Source organism: Gigantopelta aegis, chromosome 11 (assembly GCF_016097555.1).
Source record: "Gigantopelta aegis isolate Gae_Host chromosome 11, Gae_host_genome, whole genome shotgun sequence".
Taxonomy (NCBI): domain Eukaryota; kingdom Metazoa; phylum Mollusca; class Gastropoda; order Neomphalida; family Peltospiridae; genus Gigantopelta; species Gigantopelta aegis.
Genome location: NC_054709.1, coordinates 14,266,357 through 14,291,412, shown reverse-complemented (window position 1 = coordinate 14,291,412; position 25,056 = coordinate 14,266,357). Strand labels below are relative to the sequence as shown.

At 35.9% G+C, this 25,056-nt stretch overlaps 1 protein-coding gene across 1 annotated transcript in view; it reads right to left on the bottom strand.

Moving 5' to 3' along the window:
• Positions 1 to 1,633: 1,633 nt before the first annotated feature.
• LOC121385035 (transmembrane protein 245-like) overlaps positions 1,634 to 25,056 on the bottom strand; it is a 61,014-nt gene continuing 37,591 nt past the window's right edge. The window contains exons 11-17 of the mRNA XM_041515571.1: positions 24,457 to 24,609; positions 22,235 to 22,357; positions 19,905 to 20,044; positions 19,017 to 19,117; positions 17,478 to 17,652; positions 16,703 to 16,866; positions 1,634 to 6,051 (exon numbers count right to left, since the gene is read on the bottom strand). Coding sequence (XP_041371505.1) covers positions 6,032 to 6,051; positions 16,703 to 16,866; positions 17,478 to 17,652; positions 19,017 to 19,117; positions 19,905 to 20,044; positions 22,235 to 22,357; positions 24,457 to 24,609 — 876 coding nt within the window. The 3' untranslated portion in view covers positions 1,634 to 6,031. The remainder of the gene's footprint in view (positions 6,052 to 16,702; positions 16,867 to 17,477; positions 17,653 to 19,016; positions 19,118 to 19,904; positions 20,045 to 22,234; positions 22,358 to 24,456; positions 24,610 to 25,056) is intronic.

Here is a 25,056-nt window from a genome sequence, read left to right as displayed (position 1 = left end):
CGTTTCTTTTGTATAATACAGATTTTTTCAAGAGTACTTGAGATAAGATAATAAAATTCATGATACTAGAGCTGGCACAAACCCTGTTTCCGACTTATTTCCGAACATATTTAATATTTTGTACAATTAAAATCAAAAACAAAAGAAACAGACTGATATCACATACAATAACAGAAATACCAGTTACCAATAGCTAAAACTAAAACAAACAAAAAAATGAGTCTCGGTGATTTCCTAACATATTTAACATTTAGTACAACTGAGATAGGAAACAAAAGAAACAGACTGATATCGCATACAATAACAGAAGTACCAGTTATTAATAACAAAAAACAAAAAGAGAGAAAAAAAAGAGGATTAATTTGTCTGTTATTTACTAACATAATTAACATTTAGTACAACTGAGATAGGAAAGAGAAACAACAGACTGATATTGTGTACAATAACAAAAATACCAGTTATTAATACAAAACTAAAATATTTTTTTATCTCAGTGATTTCCTAACATATTTAACATTTGGTGCAACTGAAATAAGAATCAAAAACAACAGACTGATATTGCATACAATAATAAAAGTACCAGTTATCAATAGCAAAACTAAAACAAAAAATTAGTCTCAGTTATTGCCTAACATATTTAACATTTTGTACAACTGAGATAGGAAACAAAACCAACCGACTGATATTGTGTACAATAACAAAAATAACAGTTCTCAATAGCAAAAAAGAAAAAACAGAAAGAAAAAACAGATTAATTTGTCTCGGTTATTTACTAACATATTTAACATTTGGTACAACAGACAGGAAACAAAAACAGCTTACTGATATTGCATACAATAACAAAAATACCAGTTATCAATAGCAAAACTAAAAACCATTTTTAGTCTCAGTTATTTCCTAACATATTTAACATTTTGTACAACTAAAAATAAGAAATAAAAGAAACCGACTGATATTGTGTACAATAACAAAAATAACAGTTCTCAATAGCAAAACTAAAAAAATAAAATTAGTCTCAGTTATTTCCTAACATAATTAACATTTTGTACAACTGAGATAAAAACCAAGAAGCAAAACATTAACAGCTTGATGTTACAAACAATTACAAAAAATACCAATAACAGCAAAACTACATGTATGACTTGTCAGTTTTATGGTTATTTTTAGTTAATTAATTCATTTCAACTTATTTTCATGCTTACAATGTATATCCAATTAACATTCAAGCATGCTGTCCTGGGCACACAACTCAGCTATCTGGGCTGTCTGTCCAGGACAGTGGGTTAGTTGTTAATTGTTAGCGAGAGATAAGAGGGTGTAGTGGCCTTACACCTACCCATTGAGTCGTTAAAACTTGTTCTGGGTGGGAGCTGGCACCAGGCTGCGAACCCTGTACCTTTCAGCCTTATGTCTGATGGCTTAACCACGACACCACTCAGGCCTGTTAAAGGCATATTGTCACAGACCACTGACCTATTTAATGGTTTAACAAAGTATTACCTGAACAAAAATAATTTGATTTGTCCCTAAATGTACTTTATTCAACCATCTTCATAACCACCATTCTCCATTTATTAATGACATTTTGTAAACATAATTGAATTATAGCAATGGTCCATAATTCATCAACTACAATTGCCAAGAGGGATGACATGGATTTCACTCCACCATGGTTCAGTTAAGGTGATGCGATAGCTAGATTTGGTTTCCAACAATTAATGTACTTTTAGAGAAATAAGGTCCTTAAAACCATGACAGTACACCTTTAACAAGTTAATGATATAGTATATTAGCTTTATCCAGTGAAGATAACAATGGGGAATTCCACAAAGCTTGTCTACTGATAAAATATCAGTGCTGCACAAAACACCCCTAAATTGGTTTAAAGTGTCAGATAGTAATTTAAGTGGTTCGTAATTACATGTATGCCCAGTGTGAACACAACCTTGCTTTAATAACAATCAGTTGAAGTGTTTTCAATTCTCATACATCTTGAAATATCTGTACAGTGTGGTTAGACAGTAACTACTTTTAAAGGCACCATCTTGTGTTTTCAGCCCCAGCAAGACTTCCGTTTGTTCACCCCAACAAAATAAACACCTCCTACTTTTTTTTCTGTGGTTTTAAAACACTATTTTACATAACATGTTTAAAATAAAAAGCTTTATACAGATACATGTATATACATTTGGAATGACCAAATTATTTCAAATTATGTTTGGTTGGCCAAATTATTTCAAATTATGTTTGGCTGCTGGACGAAATAATAAATTCGTACTTACAAAATTATTTCGAGATAAAGCAAAACATATACAATACTCAGAAATATTTCGGTTACCGAGATATTCATATTCTAAGCAGTAAAATGCAAGTAGGTTATAATTTTAATAATATAAAAATATTAAACTTTATAAAATGGCTACATATATTCAGGATAGTCTCTTTAATCTGTTATGTTACACAATGTTCACGGTAAACCTTGGAATTTGCCATCATGGCATGTAAGATTGTTACACTCTTTTCCGAAAGATGAAATAAGATGAACTTTCTTTGTTTTGGAAAAAAGTTGGCAATTTTGAAATTCAAACTGGGACATTGTGCTTTTAAAATGGAGGAAACTAAACAAAACATACACATTTCATTTTTTTTTTTTTCATTTTGACTTATGGAAAATCTAGCAAGATGAGCAAATGTAATCTGTTCTCCAAAATCAGCAGGTTTAATAAAACAAAATAACACAAAAATCATTAAATAATTGGTAGCAAAATAGTAGATAGCACAAAAGAGGAATGTAAGCCAAGAGAAATACTAACACATTGTAACGTCTATCATACATAGCACCAAAGTGAGATCAGTTACTCTAAACACGTCCCAAGAATAAGCAGTGAAATTTATAGCAGAAAAAAAGCAGTACACCTCGAAATAATGAAAAATTCAATTTGTGACAGTAAGCACAATTATTATATTAAATCAGGGGCCTAGCTTGGAATTTTGAGGTGGTACGCAGACTTTTTCAGCAATGGAATAAAACGCATACACACATTTACATCATATATTTTAATATTAAAAAAAATTGTAATCTCAGGTGGTACGCAGTTGCGTACCTGCGTATATGGAAGCTACCTGTAGGCCTCTGTTAAAATATGCTAAAACTCATAAATACAGAGTATTTTTGTCTATTTTAACACATACATGTAAATAAATTCAGTCATGGTTAATACAGTATTTTTGTATATTGAATAAACTCACTTTTAGTCTTATGTTGTTTTTTATGACAACTCCTAATAACTCACATCAATTTCTGTATTTATCACCAACTTCTTTTATTATCTTGTAAGCAAATTGATTTACAGCATATGGATACGTAGTAATTGTTATAATATCAAACATCACACAGATATGCAGGTTAATTAAAAATGCAGGTTAATTAAAAGTAAAGACATTAAAGGGAATTGCGTGATAATTTGTCACAGGTTTGTATGTAAACAGTAAAAATGTTGTGTATTCAAATATTAAACAATTTTTTTTGCTATGCTTAACATTTTTAGATCAATATATAACAATTTTGCATTCATGCTAACAAATGTACATTTTACATTTAAGTGATGTATTTGTGTACAAGATATTAAATGTAAAAAATATTTAATGTAAATTTTGCGAACAAGGCATAAATTGTAAAAATTTCCTTGAGATACTAAATGTGAATTCTACAACTATTCATTCACACAGCAATATAACATTCAAATATTGCAGTGGCATAAAAATCAAGTCTTTTTTGCGTAAAATCGTATTCACATTGCACAGTTGCCGTACTTTACATTTTGAAGATCTAAAAATTTAAAATTAATAAACCTAGCACACAATTTACTCAATTTCTCTTCTCTGCTTATGGATATTTAATAAATGTCTAAACATCGATGATTGTTATACATTTATTTGTACATACCCGTTAAAACTGTTATTTCTTTTACTAAATATTCCATTATGACGTGATGACATTCCTATTTTTCAATAAAAGGTGAATATACCCAATTATAAAACAAAGGGTTTCAAATATATACAGTCATGCATTTACTAAAATAGCATCTACACATTTTAAAAGAACACGAACAAAGATAATATTGCACTTTATGTTGTTATTACACCTTTGTAAAATATTTCCATGGAACTGTACATTTAATTAGTTAAAAGTAGCAGTATACAAGTTGAGATTTATTATCTTGGTAAGTATTTATCTCAAGGATGCAGTTATAAATAAGGGCTAGCTCTGGCACTTGCCAATTGGTGAATTTTATTTTAATTTGGCAAAAGAAAATTAATGCAATAATTGATATTTGCATTTTTGGACATAATTTGGCAAAATGTTTTGCACACCCAGAGCTAGCCATGTAAATTTATTTCATTAAAACAAAAAAATTGTTTTAAAAAGTGGTTGCCATCTGTGATATAATTTGTGGCTAAAAACAAGAAATACAATAATTAAATTACCTCATAACTAATAACTTGTCTGATAATTAATGTCATTCATGATGAAATAATATAGACTTTTTTATATATGAAAATTGCTAAAATTGTAATTACAAAAAAGAAATGTTGTTTTTGGGGGTTTTTTTTTAAACTTATTATATAATTTATAATTATGATTATTTTACTGTAAATAATGAACACATATTAAATAATGAACACTAGCATAAGCATGACAGATAAAATGTATCACAAACAGCAACAACCAAAAAGACGTCATAACCATATTTAATCTCCACAATAACACTATTATGTAATTCTACTAGACATGCCACTATCAACAGAAGACCATCTTTCTCACTTGATCTTAGGTTCTAGAACATGAACTAAACATTCAGTTGAGGGGGGAGCCAGAGGGAGGGCTGCCTGATGGTGGGGGTGGGGGGGGAGGTGCATGCACTTTCAGTGTTTAAAATACAGAAAATACCCGAAGACATTGTAAGGCAGAGTCCAACGCCATATAACCGTAAATAAAATATGTTGAGTGTGTCGTTAAATAAAATATTTCCATTTTTTCTGTAAGGCAGAAAACTCGTGGATTTGTTAAGAGAACTTGGCTTTTTTCCGAAACTTACTTTAATAGCTTTTGGATAGCTAAAATAGCCACAAACCATAACCATAATACTTTTTATTTAATTTTTTAAAATGTTATCTTCCTGACAAATGGTAATGTAAAGGTCATAACGGATCAATGGCTGCGACTGATTGTAATGAGCTATATAAATCAGACTTGGCTGAATGCGTAGATTATTGTTTCGATAACCTAGAAAACTCAGTCTAAAATTTGTACACAAATTTGGCAATTTACTCCTTTTCTGAAAAATGTGTAAACAGATTTTAAATAGTGCAAACTGGGGGAACAAAAATGTCTCCAGTTCACAGTACTTAAAGTACATGTATTGAAAACACATTTTGCTGCACCCTTCCCTCTGCCAAGTGTTTACATCGAAAATATTGATCTTGCAAGGGGTATTTTTATCTGTTTTAACACTGTAAGCTGGCAGTAACAACCTCTCATCCTACCGCATTTGTTTTTTACATCATGAAAATGCTGATATCTGGATATTTGTGAAGGAGATGGGAGGTGGGGTGCGTAGTGCCTGATGTGTTTGACAAAACTTTTTTCTTTTCTTTGATGTCGAAAAAAGTGGGTAGGCATACACCCCTTGCCATCCCCCTGGATCAGCATTTGTAGAATGGCTCCTTAGTGGTCACCTCTTTGTATAGTTACATAAACATGCACTACTCGAACATGAATATATAAACTCATAATTATATAAGCATGCACTACTTGTACACAGATATATAAACTCACAATTACATAAACATACGCTACTACGTAGTAGTGCTACACTAAATTGTAAAATCATGGTAACATTTCTTCACTCATTAAACCAATTTTCAAAAGTGTCTTCATTGCTGCTAGCTAAGGTCAGAAGTTACACTTGTGAGGACGTATGTAGATTCTGTCTCCATGACGACTTCTGCGTGCCTTATGTAAGACTAATTAGATTCGTGCTGAAAGACCTGAAAAGGGGAAGTAAACCTTTAAAGGACAAGTTACATACAAGGACATTTAATTATTTCCCTAAACATTTTATAAGGCATGGTAGACTAAAACACTTTTGGGGCATTTCCATCATTTTCAGAGCTCGCTTTTTTACATTAAAGGTAAAAAAAAATCAATAGAAATAAAAATAAATGTAATTAACGTGCATGCTTTAATAAATGAATGGCAAAATATATCACAGAGATATTTTATTAATTAATAATAAATTTTCTGAGTGTTTAATAAATTTAGATCTATTTTTTATTTACAGTAAAGTATTCTTATAATGAACCAGAGGGACTATGATGGTTAGTTCGTTATAGCAGTAGTTCATTGTAAACATTTGAACAACTTGGTTAGTAATGTATAGGGAGATAAAATGTGACTTTACAATCACTTCGTTCTATGCAGTAGTTCGTTCTAAGCATGTTCATTATAAGTGTACATGTATTTAAAGATTGTCTGTTTATTTCTTTTACATTCATCTGGGTATGAACAAAAAAAATCATTTGCAAACTGTGTGAATCGGCGAAGCCGTTCTCACATAAGTTTGCGGGTGATTTGTTTTGTTCATACCCAGATGAACGTAAAAGAAATAACAGACAATACTTATAATTAAATTTGAATCACACTTGCTAATAATAACACTAAAACTTCATACTTTAATTCGAATTAATTTAGGTCCATAAACAATACATCTTCATACATCAAGGCTAATATTCGTTCCTCGTATTCAGCCTTGATACATGTAGTCAAGATTACTGATATCCACTACTAGAGCCCTCTATTGGAAGAAAATTTATAACACCGATTATGTCCCTTACACGATGACATCGCTGACCAATCACAGCATCGGTAACATGTGACAATCTTGAAAGCAATATCAAAAATTAACCGCCGGACGCTGACGCTGCCATCTTTGTTTACAACAACAAGGGAATCTATAAGGAGCGTTGCGATTCGCTGCAATCAGATCTCATTGCATCCAATGAAATTTAAGCATTTTGTGGCACGATTTCTTGACGACATGTATCAAGGCTGAATACGAGGAACGAATATTAGCCTTGATTTATGAAGATGTAAACAATAATGCTCAATAAGACAACTTGCCCATATAAAATGACGTCATCAGATATGACTTTCTCTTACGACGTAATTTTTACATTCATCAAGAATTGAACAAACTCTGTTGCTACGTCTGGACCAATGGGAAGACGTTATATTGTAACGAATGTAACAGAAATTGTATTATTTTACTGTAATTATTGAAAAAGGCTTGTTTAATCTCAGGGCAGCATGGTGCTGATTAAGGCAATATTGTGCTAGACTACTGAAACACGGTGCCGCATTATTCCGAAACAAACTAGGGAAAACTTATATAATCTAATCAGAGACAACACCCGAACAAATGAGTATCGACCTTGAAAGGTTAAGTGAAAGTCATGTGACTGAATATGTTAGAAAGTTAAAGTGTGTGTTCTTTGAAGACAACCTGGCCCCGTGCTTATAAAACTTAAAGTCTAGACTTTAATAAAGTCCAGACTTTAACGTAATGAAGTCCAGACTTTAACGTAATGCTATTTGAATGGCGTTGCCATGACGTTAAAGTCTGGACTTTATTAAAGTCTAGACTTTAAGGATTATAAGAACGGGGCCAGATCATCCACAGATTTGAAAGCCACCTTTCCACTCTATAAATTAATCTATTGTCCGAACCAAATTGTTAACAACTACAAAAAATTACTCTCCTACCTTTAATTGCCGTTAGATTTCCTCTAAAGTTTGTCCAAACACAAATCGTAAAAAAACCCACTACAGATATACAGATTCCACACACGAGACTGCAACGATGTCGCCGATATTGTCTTTGCTGAGATTGCATAGGGAAAAATACATGCAGTTTTCTGCCGTCTGCCATGTTGCTTGTTTATGGAATACTCTTCAAGAGGGGTGAAAGCCTCCAAAGTATGTGACACAATTAATATGAAATCGATGATCTCTAGTGGTATCTTTAAAATAATAATAATAATAATAATAATTTAAAAAATTAATAATATGACGTCATCACGTTTGCTTTTATATCATAACATGTTATGATGTTGTTAGATTAAGTCCTATCCTTTCACCCCTCTTGAAGAATATTCCATAAAAAGTCAAAATGGCAGCTGATACAAAATTACATGCTTTTTTCCCTATGCGCTCTCAGCAAAGTCGATATAGGTGACATGGTTATCATCTAGTATGGAATCTGTGTCATTGTAATGGTTTTTTCAAGATTTGTGTCTGGACAAACTTTGGAGGAAATCTAACAGCAATTAAAGGTAGGAGAGTAATTTTTCGTAGTTGTTAACAATTTGGTTCGGACAATAATTTATCCTGCAACCACCTTTCTATTGACATAATAGATAATAATAGACACAGGATAAAGCAGATATCCAACGTCATTAATTAGTTATTCTCTATGTACCGGTCATACAAACTGACCTGTATTAAGCAACCACCCTTTGTAATCAAAGCAAAATGTATTATGCTCCCAAATAATCTATATTAGTGTAGGCTAAAGTAAACCAGTGTTAAATAGCAAATAAAAGATGCTAACTTACTTTACTGCCGTCCTAAATTTATATATCTTAATAATAAGGGTACCAACAGTCATAAGCATATCCCCCTCTCCCCCTCCATGTTAATTTAGGCTAAGCATCGCTGTAGATATAACTCAGGTGGCTGCTCAACACAGGTTTGTTTTTAGTTACCTCTTAAAGGCCCAGTTTGCTTGTTGGTTTTTGGTAGGGGCCGTGCGCAATAGAAAGCCTGCTACAATAAGATGCAATACAAAGGGAAGGTAAGACAATAAATTAGACATGCAAACCAAATGTTAATGCCCAGAGAGAAAAACGAATAAACAAAAGATCACAAACACATTAAATCCAGGAATTGCAACATGCTTGATCTAAATGTTAAATATTAGTCAGACATTGTTGAAAACAAAATTGAGGGGAGTGACCAATTGCTCCACTAACGTATATTATAATTATAAGGGGCCAGAATGCCCTCCCAACCTGCTTAACCAGAATTCCCTCCCAAATGGATGTTAGGTCAGGTCAGGTCAGGTCAGGTCAAGTCATAGGGTTTAACATGCACATTTAGAGCAAGCTGTTGTTGCACATGCTTGTCATGGGCACATGTGTTGGTTTTGGACAGGAAAGGGTTTGGGTGGATGGGAGAGGGGACCGCCTGCACGGGCAGGTATAAGGGAGAACCAGCAGTCAGATCGGAATTGGTAGCAGGCTGGGGGTGGTTTTGGTGCTATGGAATTTGGAATGACTCTTAGGATTAATCCAAAGAGAAAAATTTGAATGAAGGAAATTTGGCGCATTTTTGAATGGTCTACCGAAATGGAAAGGACTGAACGTTTCTTGTGGTCCATTTTAAATATCAGTACAGAACTAATCTCTCTAAACCAGATACCCCTGAAAAACAGACTTTGTACTTGGTTCTGTAAGTGTCTGGTTTAGAGGGGTTTCACTTTATTACTAAGATCATACCATATAAATTCACATTCTAAGGGGAGCTAAAAATCACTCTCCTTGAACTAGGCCCAGGGGAGTGATAGGAAGCCAGAGTGATAATTCCCCTTTAATGCAACACACACCACCATTTGCCATGTCGTTACTTGTTATAGCCGGTTTAGGAAATAGTTCCTCATAAAAAAAAAAAAAATAAAAAAAACACTACAAAATTCTGATATACCTTTTGAAATCTTTCTTTGATGATTACATACCGGCCTCGGTGGTGTCGTGGTTAGGCCATCGGTCTACAGGCTGGTAGGTACTGGGTTCGGATCCCAGTCAAGGCATGGGATTTTTAATCCAGATACCGACTCAATGAGTGAGTGCTCAGCGAGGCTCAATGGGTAGGTGTAAACCACTTGCACCGACCAGTGATCCATAATTGGTTCAACAAAGGCCATGGTTTGTGCTATCCTGCCTGTGGGAAGAGTAAATAAAAGATCCCTTGCTGCTAATCGGAAAGAGTAGCCCATGTAGTGGCGACAGCCAGTTTTTTCTCAAAATCTGTGTGGTCCTTAACCATGTCTGATGCCATATAACCGTAAATAAAATGTGTCGAGTGCATCGTTAAATAAAACATTTCTTTCTTTCTTTTGATGATTACAAGTAGATTGACCTCTGTGGTATTTAAATGACCCATTGGTTTGAAGTTATTTGTTATATGTAGTACTGACTGATAACAATGGTGCAAGTGGTATATAGTGCCACTTGTGTAACAGCAACACGAGGCTGTGCTCTGGCATGAGGGTGGCTAATTGAAAAATTCTGTGGTCGACCCATGTTTATCACTGCTCGAAACTCGCCAAAAAAATATTTGGGTCACTAACATTTCATTTTCAGTCGCCCAAACTTATTTTAGGTAGTCCAAACACGCAATATTCAGATTTCAGGTTTTAAGCGAAATATTTAAATAAGCATATCATTTGAAATATGTTTCTAGATAGCAAAGATACCAACATATATGATATTGAAATAAAAAAAAAAAGAAGAAAACACTGACTTGAGCAAATTATTTACTTATTTTGTACATATTTTACAAAATGTCTGAACTTAATAATTTTTTGTTTGCATCATCAACGCAAAATCCCCAGGGATAGCTCACATATAATACAAGAAAAAAAATGTACAACCAACTGGGCTACAAACATAATTGTTGTTCAGGTGTTAAGGAAGTGTTATTCATGTGTTCAGTGTTTAATATAAGTATTTGTAAGAAATAGATACAAACGAAGTGGGAGTAAGGTTCTCCTTATTCTAACAGAACCTAATTTCATTTGTGCTAGACAGAACTGAAAAACAAATAAAATTCCATGGCATGCTTGCTTTTTTCCTTTGCTTCTTGCGCACGCTTAAGAAAATTCCACCCGGCAGAGGACATCATGATCGTGATTTTACTCCGAAAATGGTAACAATTAAAAAATTTTTTATTATTATTATTTTTTTATTAGCCCAGAAATGTCGATAGTGTCAGGGATGGGGCCCTGAATCACTATGTTACAGATAATGTTGAACATAAATAACATTAAATATATATATATAATACATAATGAGTATTGTTAGACTAAATATGTTCAGATTGATTGTACATTTTTGCATAGAAAGAGGGAGGGAGAGATAGAAGTGAGAAAGAAAAGAGAAAAGAGACACCAAATTAACTGGTTAATTAAAACCCCCAATTAAAACAAGATAAAAGAAAACACCTCTCAACAGAAATAAGAACACGACAAAACAGATAACGAAAAAATAAGACGAACATTCGGGAATGTTTGGATTTGAATGCGTATTCGGCCGAGATGTTCCAAATGGTTATGAACTGGATCAGAATGACTGCATTCGGTCTACAACATCAATATTTATAATACAAATGAATGTTGGTAAATTACGGTAAGCCGATACGTTAAGTTTTGTGACCAACGAGAAAGATTTTAATGTGGAATAAATAGATGTCATACAATTATTAATGGTAGCTCATATACATTTTGTATTATAGAAAGAAGATTGCCCAAATGATATTATTTGGGCAACTAACACCATTATTTCTTAATATTTAAGTCACCCAAATAGGGCTTTGATCGCATTTTGCATTCGTTTCAAACCCTGGTTTATTTTTTTTACATGGTACTTGTTGAGGGAAAGCACTCCCTAAAAATATTAGTCACATGACCCTCTCGACAGTGTTGTATTTTTCACAGAATATATTCTCACATAGAAATTGTATTCAATTGCATGGAGTAATTAATGGTGGTGTGTAACCTTAAACATGAAGTCTGATTAAATCCAGGGATGAAAACTATTTCTCATTCCAGCCAGTGCACCACGACAGGTACACCAAAGGCCGTGGTATGTGCTATCCAGTCTATGGGATGGTGCATATAAAAGATTCCCTTGCTGCTAATCAAAAAGAGTAGCCCATGAAGTGGCGACAGCGGGTTTCCTCCCTCAATATATCTGTGGTCCATAACCATATGTCCGACGCCATATAACCGTAAATAAAATGTGTTGAGTGCATTGTTAAATAAACAATTTCCTTTCAGGGATTGCAACATGCTAAATGTTAAATCTGCATACACAGCCAAAGTAAAAAATTTATGAAATGTTAAAATAATATATGGCGAGAAAGAAGACAAATAAAGCAAAAACACCATATGTTAACTATGCATTCGAGAAAGAGGTGAAAGGAATATTATCTTAGTAAGATTGTTGCCCATTTTAAAACCACACTGACCTGACCTGACACGAGTTTAAAGTGACATTCCTGAGTTTGCTGCAGTGTAAGATGTTTCTGACTAATAAAATATTTCTACGATTAAACTTACATATTAAATATATTTTCTGGTTTACAATATTAGTGTCTGTATATTCAATGCGTTTCTGGTTGTCTTAATATTTGTAAGAAGCCCAAACTGGATTTTGTCTTCAAATAATTTCGTACATACGAAAAAATATGTTTTAGGAAATAAAATGAAATTTAACCTACGGTACTACAAATATTAGAACGATCAGAAACACGTTTATTATACAGCCACTAATATTTTATGCAGAAAAGTAGATTTGCTATGTAATTACAATCGTTAAAAAGTCTCCGTTAGTCCATAACATCTTAAACATTACAGCAAACTCCGGACTGTCCCTTTAACGTAAGATTAAAATCAAAGCTTGGCTGCAAAAGAGGAAACCCACTTCTGTTACTTGTTGCAAATGTTACTGGTTTAAAATTGCTGTGTATAGGTGAATATTATGCAAAAACATTTCCCTAATATAGTTACAGAATACTGAATACTGAAACCTCACTGGTGACTTTTTTTTCTTATACATTTTCCCTTAGACAGGATAGCATATACCATAGCCTTTCATTTCAGTTAAACTTAAAGGAGACCGGACACCAAAAGACATGTAGTGTGTAATGGATTAAGTTAGCGTCAAAGACCGCATTACTCTAACGCCTGGCTCGCTACGAGGCACCTGTCAGCTGCGCGTCTTAGGTTTGGGGAAAAAACCGAAGTGGGCGGGATTATGCATAGATCTGAACGAAAGCGAGGCAATACGTCATCGGTGAGAGTTACCAAGCAATACCGGTACACATGTTGATTCTTTGGTTGTGCCTTTTAGTCGTCTTTTGTTTTTTTGTCTCCAGGTTTATCGGAAATTTAATTTACAAGATAATTAGTGTTATTATATACTGTCGACGTAATTATGTGATGATTAACTGCGCAGTGTTTAACTGCAACAGTAACAGCAATGCATCCCAAGAAACGGCCAACATCATGGTTTCGATTTCCAAAACCCCCACGAGTTGTTTTAAAACATGGACGCATTATTGACGTCGAACGGGCTTTACACCAACTAAATACAGCAGGTTATAGTACATTTACAATGTGAAAATTAAAACAAGTATGTACTTAAGATATACATTAAATAAAGGTATTTTGTTCACATATGAATATTTAAACTTCACATTTATTTACCTATATTACCAAATTAATTTTCACCGACAGCCCATAACGACTCCATACTAACGTCTCTTGATCTAGTTGGTTTGTTAACCTCATAATAAACACCTTCAAAACGTGAATTATTACGTTAGTTAACAATGTTTATCGTCAGTTCAGTATATTGTCATTAAAATTAAAATGCTAACACTTTGGCAGGAACAACATATGTACTCTGGCCAGAAGGAATGATGGGTAAATAATTTTAAAGCTAGTGTCGATTATTAAAGCATAATAAAATTGTACTTTTCAATGCTTTCTGTATGTCATATTAAAAAATACTCTACACCAAATAATTATTTTAATACCTACCCTGGGTTTCTGCCAGAGGGTGCGGAGGGTAAACTATATGTAAGCCTATCTACTAAAAAAATCTCAGAAATTAATGTGTGTATATATATATATATATATATATATATATATATATATATATATATATATATATATATATATATATATATATATATATATATATAATGTTTGATTTTTTCGATAGATTATAGTAACATAATTGCTGTTTAAAATTTATAAAAGTGCATGAAATAAAATGTTCAATAAAAAAAACATTTCAAACCTATAACCACCCAATATACTCCTTTGAATATATTTAGTTTTTACAGGCCCGTAGGAACAACTTGGAGGGGGGGGGGGGGGGGGGGGGGCACTGACAGACTGGGTATAAACTCTACATCAGATTTTGGTTACAATGGCAAACATTAATGTGATAAAGAAAAGCTCACAAGTGGGGGGCACCCCTCCACTCCCCCTCCACCCCCCAGTTCCTACGGGCCTGTTTTATTATGTACCCTCAAATTATTTTCTGGCAAAAAACCTGGTACCTTTGGTCGTCTAATTTTCGACTGTTACCATAAAATAATATAATTAATCACTTTTGGCATCTAGCAATTTAAAGCAAAATTAACAATAGTTACCACATGGAATAAGCATCATATATTATTTTGTTTTACCTGTAATATATTTTCATCAGGACTTCCTTTTTCCTCCATGAATGATTAAAGAAAATAACACTGGATATATTGTAATTATTTTTATTTTATTCCAATATCTAACAAATGTGTTTTATGTCAGTATGTGGAGCAAACTACCTGAAACAGTTGGTTTGAAATCATGATTACAAAATCCTAAAGATAAAAGGAAGTGTGTGTGTGTGTGGGGGGGGGGGATACAAACTAGATTTTTTATCTTAATATCATCTTTATTTATGCAAAGTAGTGAAAATTTAAAACATACATTTTCTTCCTAGAGTGTGTGATGGAGAACAAGCCCCTAGGCCCGCCCCTCCCCAGTTCCTACGGGCCTGTTGTATTTTATATTAATAAATGCAAAAACTACATATTAATATTGTCAATAAGACATATTAGTTGTAAAGTGATTGTCAGTATGTGGCAACAGTATATTTTCCAACATTTCTGTGTTTCTGTACCCGGCTGTGGACAGTTTCGGCAGACTGGTAACTCATTTTCTTAATAATTAAAAATACACGGTTTAACCAAACACATTAAAACTTGGAGGGTAACTAGTTAAGAGAACAAAGTTTTTTGTTAAATTATTATATCTTGCTTTGGTGAGGAGGGGACGCTTTTTGCAAATTTGCAAAATCGGCCTCTGGAATATCCACTGACGTGTCATATTTACATCTATGCTGAACAAGATTTATGATGAAATATTATTACATTTTGTGTGCTTTTCTTCTAATTAGGTCCATTTGCTTCAGTTTACATTAAAAATGTCATAAAAAATTATGTTTTAAAAAATGCTTGTATGCTAGTCTATGGCCATGTGGCTTTCTCGTCTTCGTCGGCAGTTGATTCATCCAAATTTTCGTCTAAGACAACATTTCCAGGATTAGGGACAAAGTCTCTGATAAGTGGTTCAAACTGATACGGTTTGATGCCATTAGCACAAGCTGGACACAATTCTTCGTCACTCGAATCGCTAAGTTCATCCACGCTGCTTGGTAGTTTCTTCAGTTTTCCTCTCATCGATGACATCACGGGTCTAGCTCATCAATTGTCGACAGTTTCCGGCAAACATCGGAGATCGGCGAAAAAAAAACCCAACCAAGACTGGCATGCTTAACTTAGTCAATAAGGGGAGCGCGGTAGTTGCGTGTTGTGGTTTACGCCATATATATGGTTTGGTGTCCGGTCTCCTTTAATTATGTGCTTATATCCAATTAAGGTTCAAGCACGTTGTCTTGGGCACACACTTCAGCTATCTGGGCTGTCTGTCCAAGACAGTGAGTTAGCCAAGACAGTGAGTTAGTCGTTAGTTGTTAGTGGTTAATGAGAGAAAAGTCGGTTTAGTAGTCTTACACCTACCCATTGTGTCATTAAAATTCACTCTGGATGGCAGCAGGCACCGGGCTGCAAACCCTGTACCTACCAGCCTTGTGTCCGATGACTTAACCACTGAAGCCTTTAATATCCCAGTTGAATGGATCCACCGAGGTGGTTCAATCCTCTGACGCAAGCACCTCGGGTGATCACTCAACCGACCGAGTTAAATCCCATCTCCAGCTGTTACATAGAGGATACTCCCTGAGTGCCTTCTGAAATCATAATTTATCAACTTGTGCTGATAAATTATGATATCACAAGACACGAGAGGGGGTATTCTTTTTATCATTCTTTTCATTTTTGACAATTGTAAACAATGTCAGTAATGTTGGTTGAATGTCACTATATTTGGCCGCGGTAGATTTGTTAACTAGCAGAACGACAGTGGCGTGACGTCACTAATGATAGGTTTAGCGCTGTAACATACACAGTGACATAACAAAAGAAGCGATATCCCCTTGGAGAATATCACCGGAGATATCTCAAATTATAGTACCAGCGATATCTCCTACAAAATCCCTTAATGGATGATATGATAAGCAAACCGTGTTTAACCTGGACCTCCTAAGTAACGTGATGGGCCTGCGGGACCCTATTAAAAGAATACCAAGTTAAAGTAAAACCGTGTTTAACCTGGACCTCCTAAGTAACGTGATGGGCCTGCGGGACCCTATTAAAAGAATACCAAGTTAAAGTAAAACCGTGTTTAACCTGGCCCTCCTTGCGGCGTGGTTGGGTCTGACTGCATCATGGTTCCATACATGTTGACGACGACGACGAGGCAACACAGCAGGATGGGGCCGATGATGGCGCCCTCCAGTCCCAGCCAGTACATACCCCCCGCGATCGCAAGACCAGTCAGGAACGGGTGACCGCTAGAAAAAAACATTTAACGATTGTCAGGGCTAGCTCTGGGTGAGCAGAAAATTTGTTAAATTATTTTGGAAAAAATACAAAAACCAGTTATTTTTTAATAAAATATCTATTATCACATGAAATTTTATCTCAAAATTAAAATAAAGCTAAAGGTCGTAACAGTTGAAAATTATTTCATTCGGGACATAAACATGATACAAAATGGAAGTTTCTTTAATATCCTATAATTATGACACTAATAGTAACAAATATTCAGGATTCTTATGTGTCCTGGAAATCCTGGAATGTTCTTGAATTTTGTGATTTTAAAATCCATGCCTAGAATGTCCTGAAAAAAGCATTAAATTTTATTGTGTCCTAGAAATTTAGCCAAAACATTTGGCTGTTTTTTTTTCTTTCTCATCTTTACTTTTGTTGTCCTCATAACCTGCGTAAATTCAGACAACAATTTGTTATAAAAACATTCAATGATTGAACATTTCATGTCCTGGATAAATTAAAAAATGTCCAGAAAATTTCCTTAAATTTTTTCAAGTTTAAGAATCTTGCTACACTCTTCTCTGAGTATATTTTGTATTCCCTGTGGTACTACAAGTCAACCGATACTCACACTTTGATCTCACTGTAGATGGCGGTGTCGACGATGTACGCCGGCAGCATGTGAACCACCAGCAGACAGATCGCCAGAAGACCTTGACCTTGTGCCAGCCACAGCTCCAGCACTGCAGGGATCGCGGCCCAGTACGTTCCAACAAACGGGATAGCCGCAAATACTGCTGCCATGGCTGGAAAGGAAAGGAATGGTTTTTTATGTTTTTAAATGATACTCAAAACATAGTTTAACCACTATATAAGAATTGTGTGTCATCGGTTTGTAGGGGGCGGGATGTAGCCCAGTGGTAGAGTGTTCACTTGATGCGCGGTCGGTCTAGGATCGATCTCCGTCAGTGGACCCATTGGGCTATTTCTCGTTCCAGCCAGTGCTCCACAACAGGTGTAACAAAGGTCGTGGTATGTACTATCCTGCCTGTTGGATGGCACATTTAAAAGATCCCTTGCTGCTAATCGAAAAGAGTAGCCCATGAAGTGGTGACAGTGGGTTTCCTCTCTCAATACATGTGTGATCCTTAACCATATGTCTGACGCCATATAACTGTAAATAAAATGTGTTGAGTGCGTCGTTAAATAAAACATTTTCTTCCTTCATCTGTTTGTAAATTTATCAATGAATAACAGTCACAAATTGTTTAAAATCATGTAACCTAACAAAGCAATTTTACACTAAATTTGTGATTGTTAAATAACAATTGTTTGTAAAAACATTTACCGAATTTACCAATGAGTAACAGTCAAAAATTGTATAAAATCACGTAGCTTAGGGAAGCAATTCTACACTACATTTGTGACAGTTCACAAAAAACGACAAACAATTATTATGGTTGCAAAAAATACACCATATTTAGTTAAAATACACATAAATCAGTTTTCTTTCTTACCAACCACTAACAACTTACACTGGCCTCAGGTGTCGTGGTTAAGCCATCGGACATAAGGCTGGTAGGTACTGGGTTCGCAGCCCGGTACCGGCTCTCACCCAGAGCAAGTTTTAACGGCTCATAAATCAAGGCTAATATTCGTTCCTCGTATTCAGCCATAATACATGTAGTCAAGATTACTGATATCCACTACTAGCGCCCTCTATTGGAATAAAATTTGTAACACCGATTATGTCCCTTACACGATGACACCGCTGACCAATCACAGCATCAGTAACATGTGACAATCTTGAAAGCAATATCAAAAATTAACCGCCGGACGCTGACCCTGCCATCTTTGTTTACAATAACAAGGGAATCTATAAGGAGCATTGCGATTCGTTGCAATCAGATCTCATCGCATCCAATGAAATATAAGCATTTTGTGGCACGATTTCTTGACGACATGTATCAAGGCTGAATACGAGGAACGAATATTAGCCTTGATTTATGAAGATACCATGGGCCTAATTCACAAAGCTCTTTTAGCATTGCACTGCGAGATCGCAAAGTTGCGAGAGTTTAGTGAATTAGGTCCCTGATCTATATTTTGTGGTAACCTGTTCACGGGTTACTAGACACATTGATTATTTCTATGCCTGTAGACAACAAACCTGAAGGTATGAAGACGATATTCACAGCGAAGATGAGGTGAGTTAGCCATGTGAACAGGCCGTAGAACGCTCCCATCTTGAGAGAGGCCATGAACACGCCCCTGAAACACACAGGTTTAATCTGAGTGGTTAGTCATTCACACACACTGGCCAATCAGACTGTATCAAACATCAGCCAATCAGACTGTATCAAACATCAGCCAATCAGATTGTATCAAACATCAGCCAATCAGATTGTATCAAACATCAGCCAATCAGACTGTATCAAACATCAGCCAATCAAAACAATTCTTGCAATGCTATTGTAATCAAAAATTAATTTTTAAAATGAGAACGATTGCACATTTTAATGTTATCAAGGATGTGAGAGCGGCTGGAACAAAAAAGGTTTACTGCAGCCAGGGTCCTGGGGCCATTCAAGGACCCCGGAAGGAAACTTGTTGTTTGCAATCCCTGGAATTGCCAAAAATTGCATTCAATGCCAACAAATCTAAACTGGTTATAACTTATAATATAAGGCACACATCATAAATTTGAAACCGTGAAAACCTGCAAATGAACCTTGTGTGGTCAACAGTATTGGACATTATGTTTTGGGGTTTTTTTTTAGATGAAATAGAAAAGCACATTTACGCATAGCTCTCACATCCCTGTGTTATAAAACAGTTATCCACATGTGATAATTTCAAAGTCCTCCACATATGATCATTTCTAAGTCCCCCACATTTGTGATTATTTCCGAGTCCTCCAGTTGTGATAATTTCTAAATGTAGAAATCGCTCCTCCCACTAAAAGAGACCGGTCGAATGAAATGGCGGCAAATGTCATTGGTGAGAGGTCAGGTTAAGTAAAAAAATAAAACATGTTTTAAAAAACCACACTACTTACGAAATGGCTTCTTCCACAGCAGTGCCGATACGCCCGCCACCCTGCGAGGATCCTGGACCCATCCCACCGAACCACTCGAGAGGTTTGTACTGGTCGCCACTGAACGCCAGCAGGTAGAACAGAGTCGTTAGGAAAAGAATCTGTGGGTATGAGAATTAAGACTTACTGCATACAAATAAAGTTCATTGGAAAGTCTTGGAAAATTCTAAAAAATAATCCAACAAAAGTGTGACCTCATTGTTACCTGCATGGACAGACGGATGTATGGGTGGATGGGTGGATAGATGGATGGGTGGATGATGGATGGATGGGATGGATGGGTGGGTGGATGGATGGATGGATGGATGGATGGATGGATGGGTGGATGGATGGGATGGATGGGTGGATGGATGGATGGATGGGATGGATGGATGGATGGATGGATGGATGGGTGGATGGATGGGTTGATGGATGAATGGATGGATGGATGGGTATTGGGCAGATGGATGGATGGATGGATGGATGGATGGATGGATGGATGGGTTGATGGATGGATGGATGGGTGAGTGGATGGATGGATGGATGGGTGGATGGGTGGATGGATGGGTTGATGGATGAATGGATGGATGGATGGGTATTGGGCAGATGGATGGATGGATGGATGGATGGATGGATGGATGGATGGATGGGTTGATGGATGGTTGGATGGATGGGTTGATGGATGGATGGATGGGTGGATGGGTGGATGGATGGATGGATGGATGGATGGGTGGATGGGTGGGTATTGGATTGATGAATGGATGGATGGATGGATGGGTGAATGGATGGATGGATGGATGGGTTGATGGGTTGATGGATGGATGGGTGGGTTGATGGATGGGTGGGTTGATGGATGGATTGATAGATGGATGGATGGGTAAATGGATGGATGGATGGATGGATGGGTGGGTATTGGATGGATGGATGGATGGATGGATGGGTTGATGGATGGGTGGGTGGATGGATGGATGGATGGATGAATGGACATACGGACGGACGGACGCACCGATGGTTAACAGTTTGTTTTGTTTAACAACACCACTAGAGCACATTGATTTATTAATCATCGGCTACTGGATGTCAAACATTTGGTAATTTTGACTTATAGTCTTAAGACAGGAAACCCGCTACATTTTTCCATTAGTAGCAAGGAATCTTTAATATGCACCATCCCACACAGGATAGCACATACCACAGCCTTTGATATACCAGTCGTGGTGCACTGGCTGGAATGAGAAATAGCCCAATTGGCCCACCGATGGGGATCGATCCCAAACCGACCGCGCGTCAAGCGAGCACTTTACCACTGGGTTACATCCCGCCCCGACACACGGATGGATGGGTGATGATGGATGGATGGGTTTGGGTATTGGTATATGTATGGATTGTGGTGTGTGAGTTGGGGTGGTGCATGATGGTAGAATATTGCAGTGATTTTGACAAATTTATGGCTGATTGTAACAGCTACATGTATATAATTTAATAGTAAATTTGACCATTTTACCAACAAATATCACAGAATATTGGGATATGAATCGTTTGTTTGAGGTCAGTAAAACACAGTGACTGGGAATAATAGCTGTAAAGACTGGACATCTGACCACTGATGCGTGCAAGTAAGCTTGACTTTATTATTTGTTTGAGTAATTATAAACAATATTAACTGCTCTAACATATTTTTTTTTTAATTTAAATTTGTATAAATAATACTTTAGTCCTACCCTTTCACAAATGAACATTATTCTATGTATTTATAAACTTTTAAAATTAAAAAAACAGAGTAAAGTTTGTTTTATTTAACGACACCACTAGAGCACATTGATTTTTTATCTTATCATCGGCTATTGGACGTCAAACATGTGGTCATTCTGACACTGTTTTTTTAGAGGAAACCCGCTGTCACCACATAGGCTACTCTTTTAGCAGCAAGGGATCTTTTATTTGCACTTCCCACAGGCAGGATAGCACAAACCATGGCCTTTGTTGAACCAGTTATGGACCATTGGTCGGTGCAAGTGGTTTACACCAACCCACTGAACCTTGCGGAGCATTCACTCAGGGTTTGTAGTCAGTATTTGGATTAAAAATCCCATGCCTCGACTGGGATCCAAACCCAGTACCTACCAGCCTGTAGACCGCTGGCCTAACCATGACGCCAGTTTTTAAAATTAACTATGTGAGCAAGAGTTATAAAATTGTACCCTTCGATGTTTTTTTTGTCACAAATGAATCCAGTAATTTAAAGATTAAGACATTTCATGTGTTCATAACAATACTGCAATAACACATTGTCAAGTTCTTCTTCAACTTACTGCAGAGATGACAAAATTCAATATGGCCGTTCCACCTCCAAAGACCATGGAAATGGTGGCAGTCAGCAGACTGGTTATAAGATTCATGTTCCCCTTAATGACGGCCCACAGCGATTCCAGAACCTGTGAAATAAAAAACATGTTACTCAAGTACTGTCTGTTATTTCTTTTACGTTCATCTGGGTATGAGCAAAACAAAATCATCTGCAAACTGTGAATTGGCAAAGCCGTTCTCACATAAGTTTGCGGATGATTTTTTTCTTGTTCATACCCAGATAAACGTAAAAGAAATAACAAACAATACTCATAATTAAATTTGAATGAATGAATGAATGTTTAACGACACCACCCCAGCATGAAAAATAAATCGGCTATTGGGTGTCAAACAATTAAATTTGAAGCATATTTGCCAATAATAACACTAAAAGTACATATTTTATTTTGATTTATTTTTGGTCCATAAACAATAACTCTCAATAAGACAACTTGCCCATATAAAAATGACGTCATCAGATATGACGTTCCCTGACAAAGTAATTTTTATGTTCATCAAGAAATTAATAAAACTTCTGGACCAATGGGATGACGTTAAATTGTAATGAATGTAACAGACATTTTATTATATCTTATTAAACAAGTCTTAATAACAGCCCGCTGTGTTTCTGCCAGAAATAAATTTTTGGGTATGGCACTATGGAATTGAATGCAACCACAATCAACAGTGGGTATGCGGGACCTTCCCCCCCCCCCCCCCCAAAAAAAAAAAATGGGTTAAGTTTAGGATTGGGGTTAAGAAAATCATACAGTAATGATAAAGAGTAATTAATTTTGTCCAAAAGTTAAGTTAAAAAATTAATATCTGCCAAAACATTTGGGTATTGTGCCATACCCGTTTTACCCTCTGGCAGAAACCAGAACCTGTAAAATAAAAACATGTGAGGCCTACATCTACTTCTCTTTGACATTTCAGCAAGAAAGTTGTTTGTTTTGACACCAGTTTCATATCAAACCATGTGTTCACACTAGAGAAAAGCAAGCTGTCTGAGTGTGTTTCATGACATTGTAGTGTGGACAGACTCATTTTTTTTAATTGAGTAACACAGTAAAACACTTACAGACATGAAAGTACCAATATTGTCCTGTACGAAGCCCTTGATTGCACTCGGATTGAGTAATATTTGGCCCTGCGTAACAGTAAAACACTGACCAACATGAAAGTGCCAATGTTATCCGGTACAAAGCCCTTGGTTGTGCTGAGGTTCAATAATATTTGTAACACAGTAAAAAATGTACTGACATGCTATCCTGTACAAAACCTTTGATAGTGTCGATGTTGAGTAACACAGTAAAACACTTATGACATGAAAGTGCCGATATTGTCCTGTATGAAGCCCTTGATTGCGCTCAGATCGAGTAACACAGTAAAACACTTATGGACATGAAAGTGCTGATATTATTTTGTACGAAGCCCTTGATTGCACTCAGGTAGGTAGAGTAACATCTGACCCTGTGTAACAGTAAAACTCTTACCGACATAAAGTGCCGATATTATCCTGTACGAAGCCCTTGATTGCGCTCTGGTTGAGTAACACAGTAAAACACTTACGGACATGAAAGTGCCGATATTATCCTGTACGAAGCCCTTGATTGCACTCAGTTTGAGTAACACAGTAAAACACTTACGGACATGAAAGTGCCGATATTATCCTGTACGAAGCCCTTGATTGCGCTCAGGTTGAGTAACACAGTAAAACACTTACGGACATGAAAGTGCCGATATTATCCTGTACGAAGCCCTTGATTGCGCTCAGGTTAAGTAACACAGTAAAACACTTACGGACATGAAAGTGCCGATATTATCCTGTACGAAGCCCTTGATTGCGCTCAGGTTGAGTAACACAGTAAAACACTTACGGACATGAAAGTGCCGATATTATCCTGTACGAAGCCCTTGATTGCACTCAGGTTGAGTAACACAGTAAAACACTTACGGACATGAAAGTGCCGATATTATCCTGTACGAAGCCCTTGATTGCGCTCAGGTTGAGTAACACAGTAAAACACATACGGACATGAAAGTGCCGATATTATCCTGTACGAAGCCCTTGATTGCGCTCAGGTTGAGTAACACAGTAAAACACTTACGGACATGAAAGTGCCGATATTATCCTGTACGAAGCCCTTGATTGCGCTCAGGTTGAGTAACACAGTAAAACACTTACGGACATGAAAGTGCCGATATTATCCTGTACGAAGCCCTTGATTGCGCTCAGGTTGAGTAACATCTGGCCCTGTGTGACAAACTCCCACATGAGTGTCATGTTGGTAATGTCGGGAAACGAATGTTCCGTGGTTCGACTCACGGCAGTGGTGTTCTGAAGTAAAAAAAAATATATTTGTTTAATTAGAGGGTTCATTGTTGCCACAAATACTGATGACTAAGTCTCGTAACCAAGGATTCTGTGGACTTAAATACATGTGTATCATGTCTACCATAAAGTTATTTGCTGTTGCTGACAGTTGCATCCATAAATAATAATCTCAATGTATGTTGAAAAAATAAAAAAATAAACAAATTAAAATAATAATAATAAACTTTAAATTGTGATCACATAAAATTTTGATTTAATTGTTTTGTTGGGTTTTTTTTTTTTGGTCACATGTATTATGTATCCATAGGTGCAACTATAAACCAAGTTTCATTGATCTATGATTGACAGTTTGTTACAAATAGGAGTTAAATGCAAAACTTTAATGTTGAGTTAAACAAAACGTTTTATATCATCACTGCTACTTGAAAAGTAATACCTATACCTCATCTT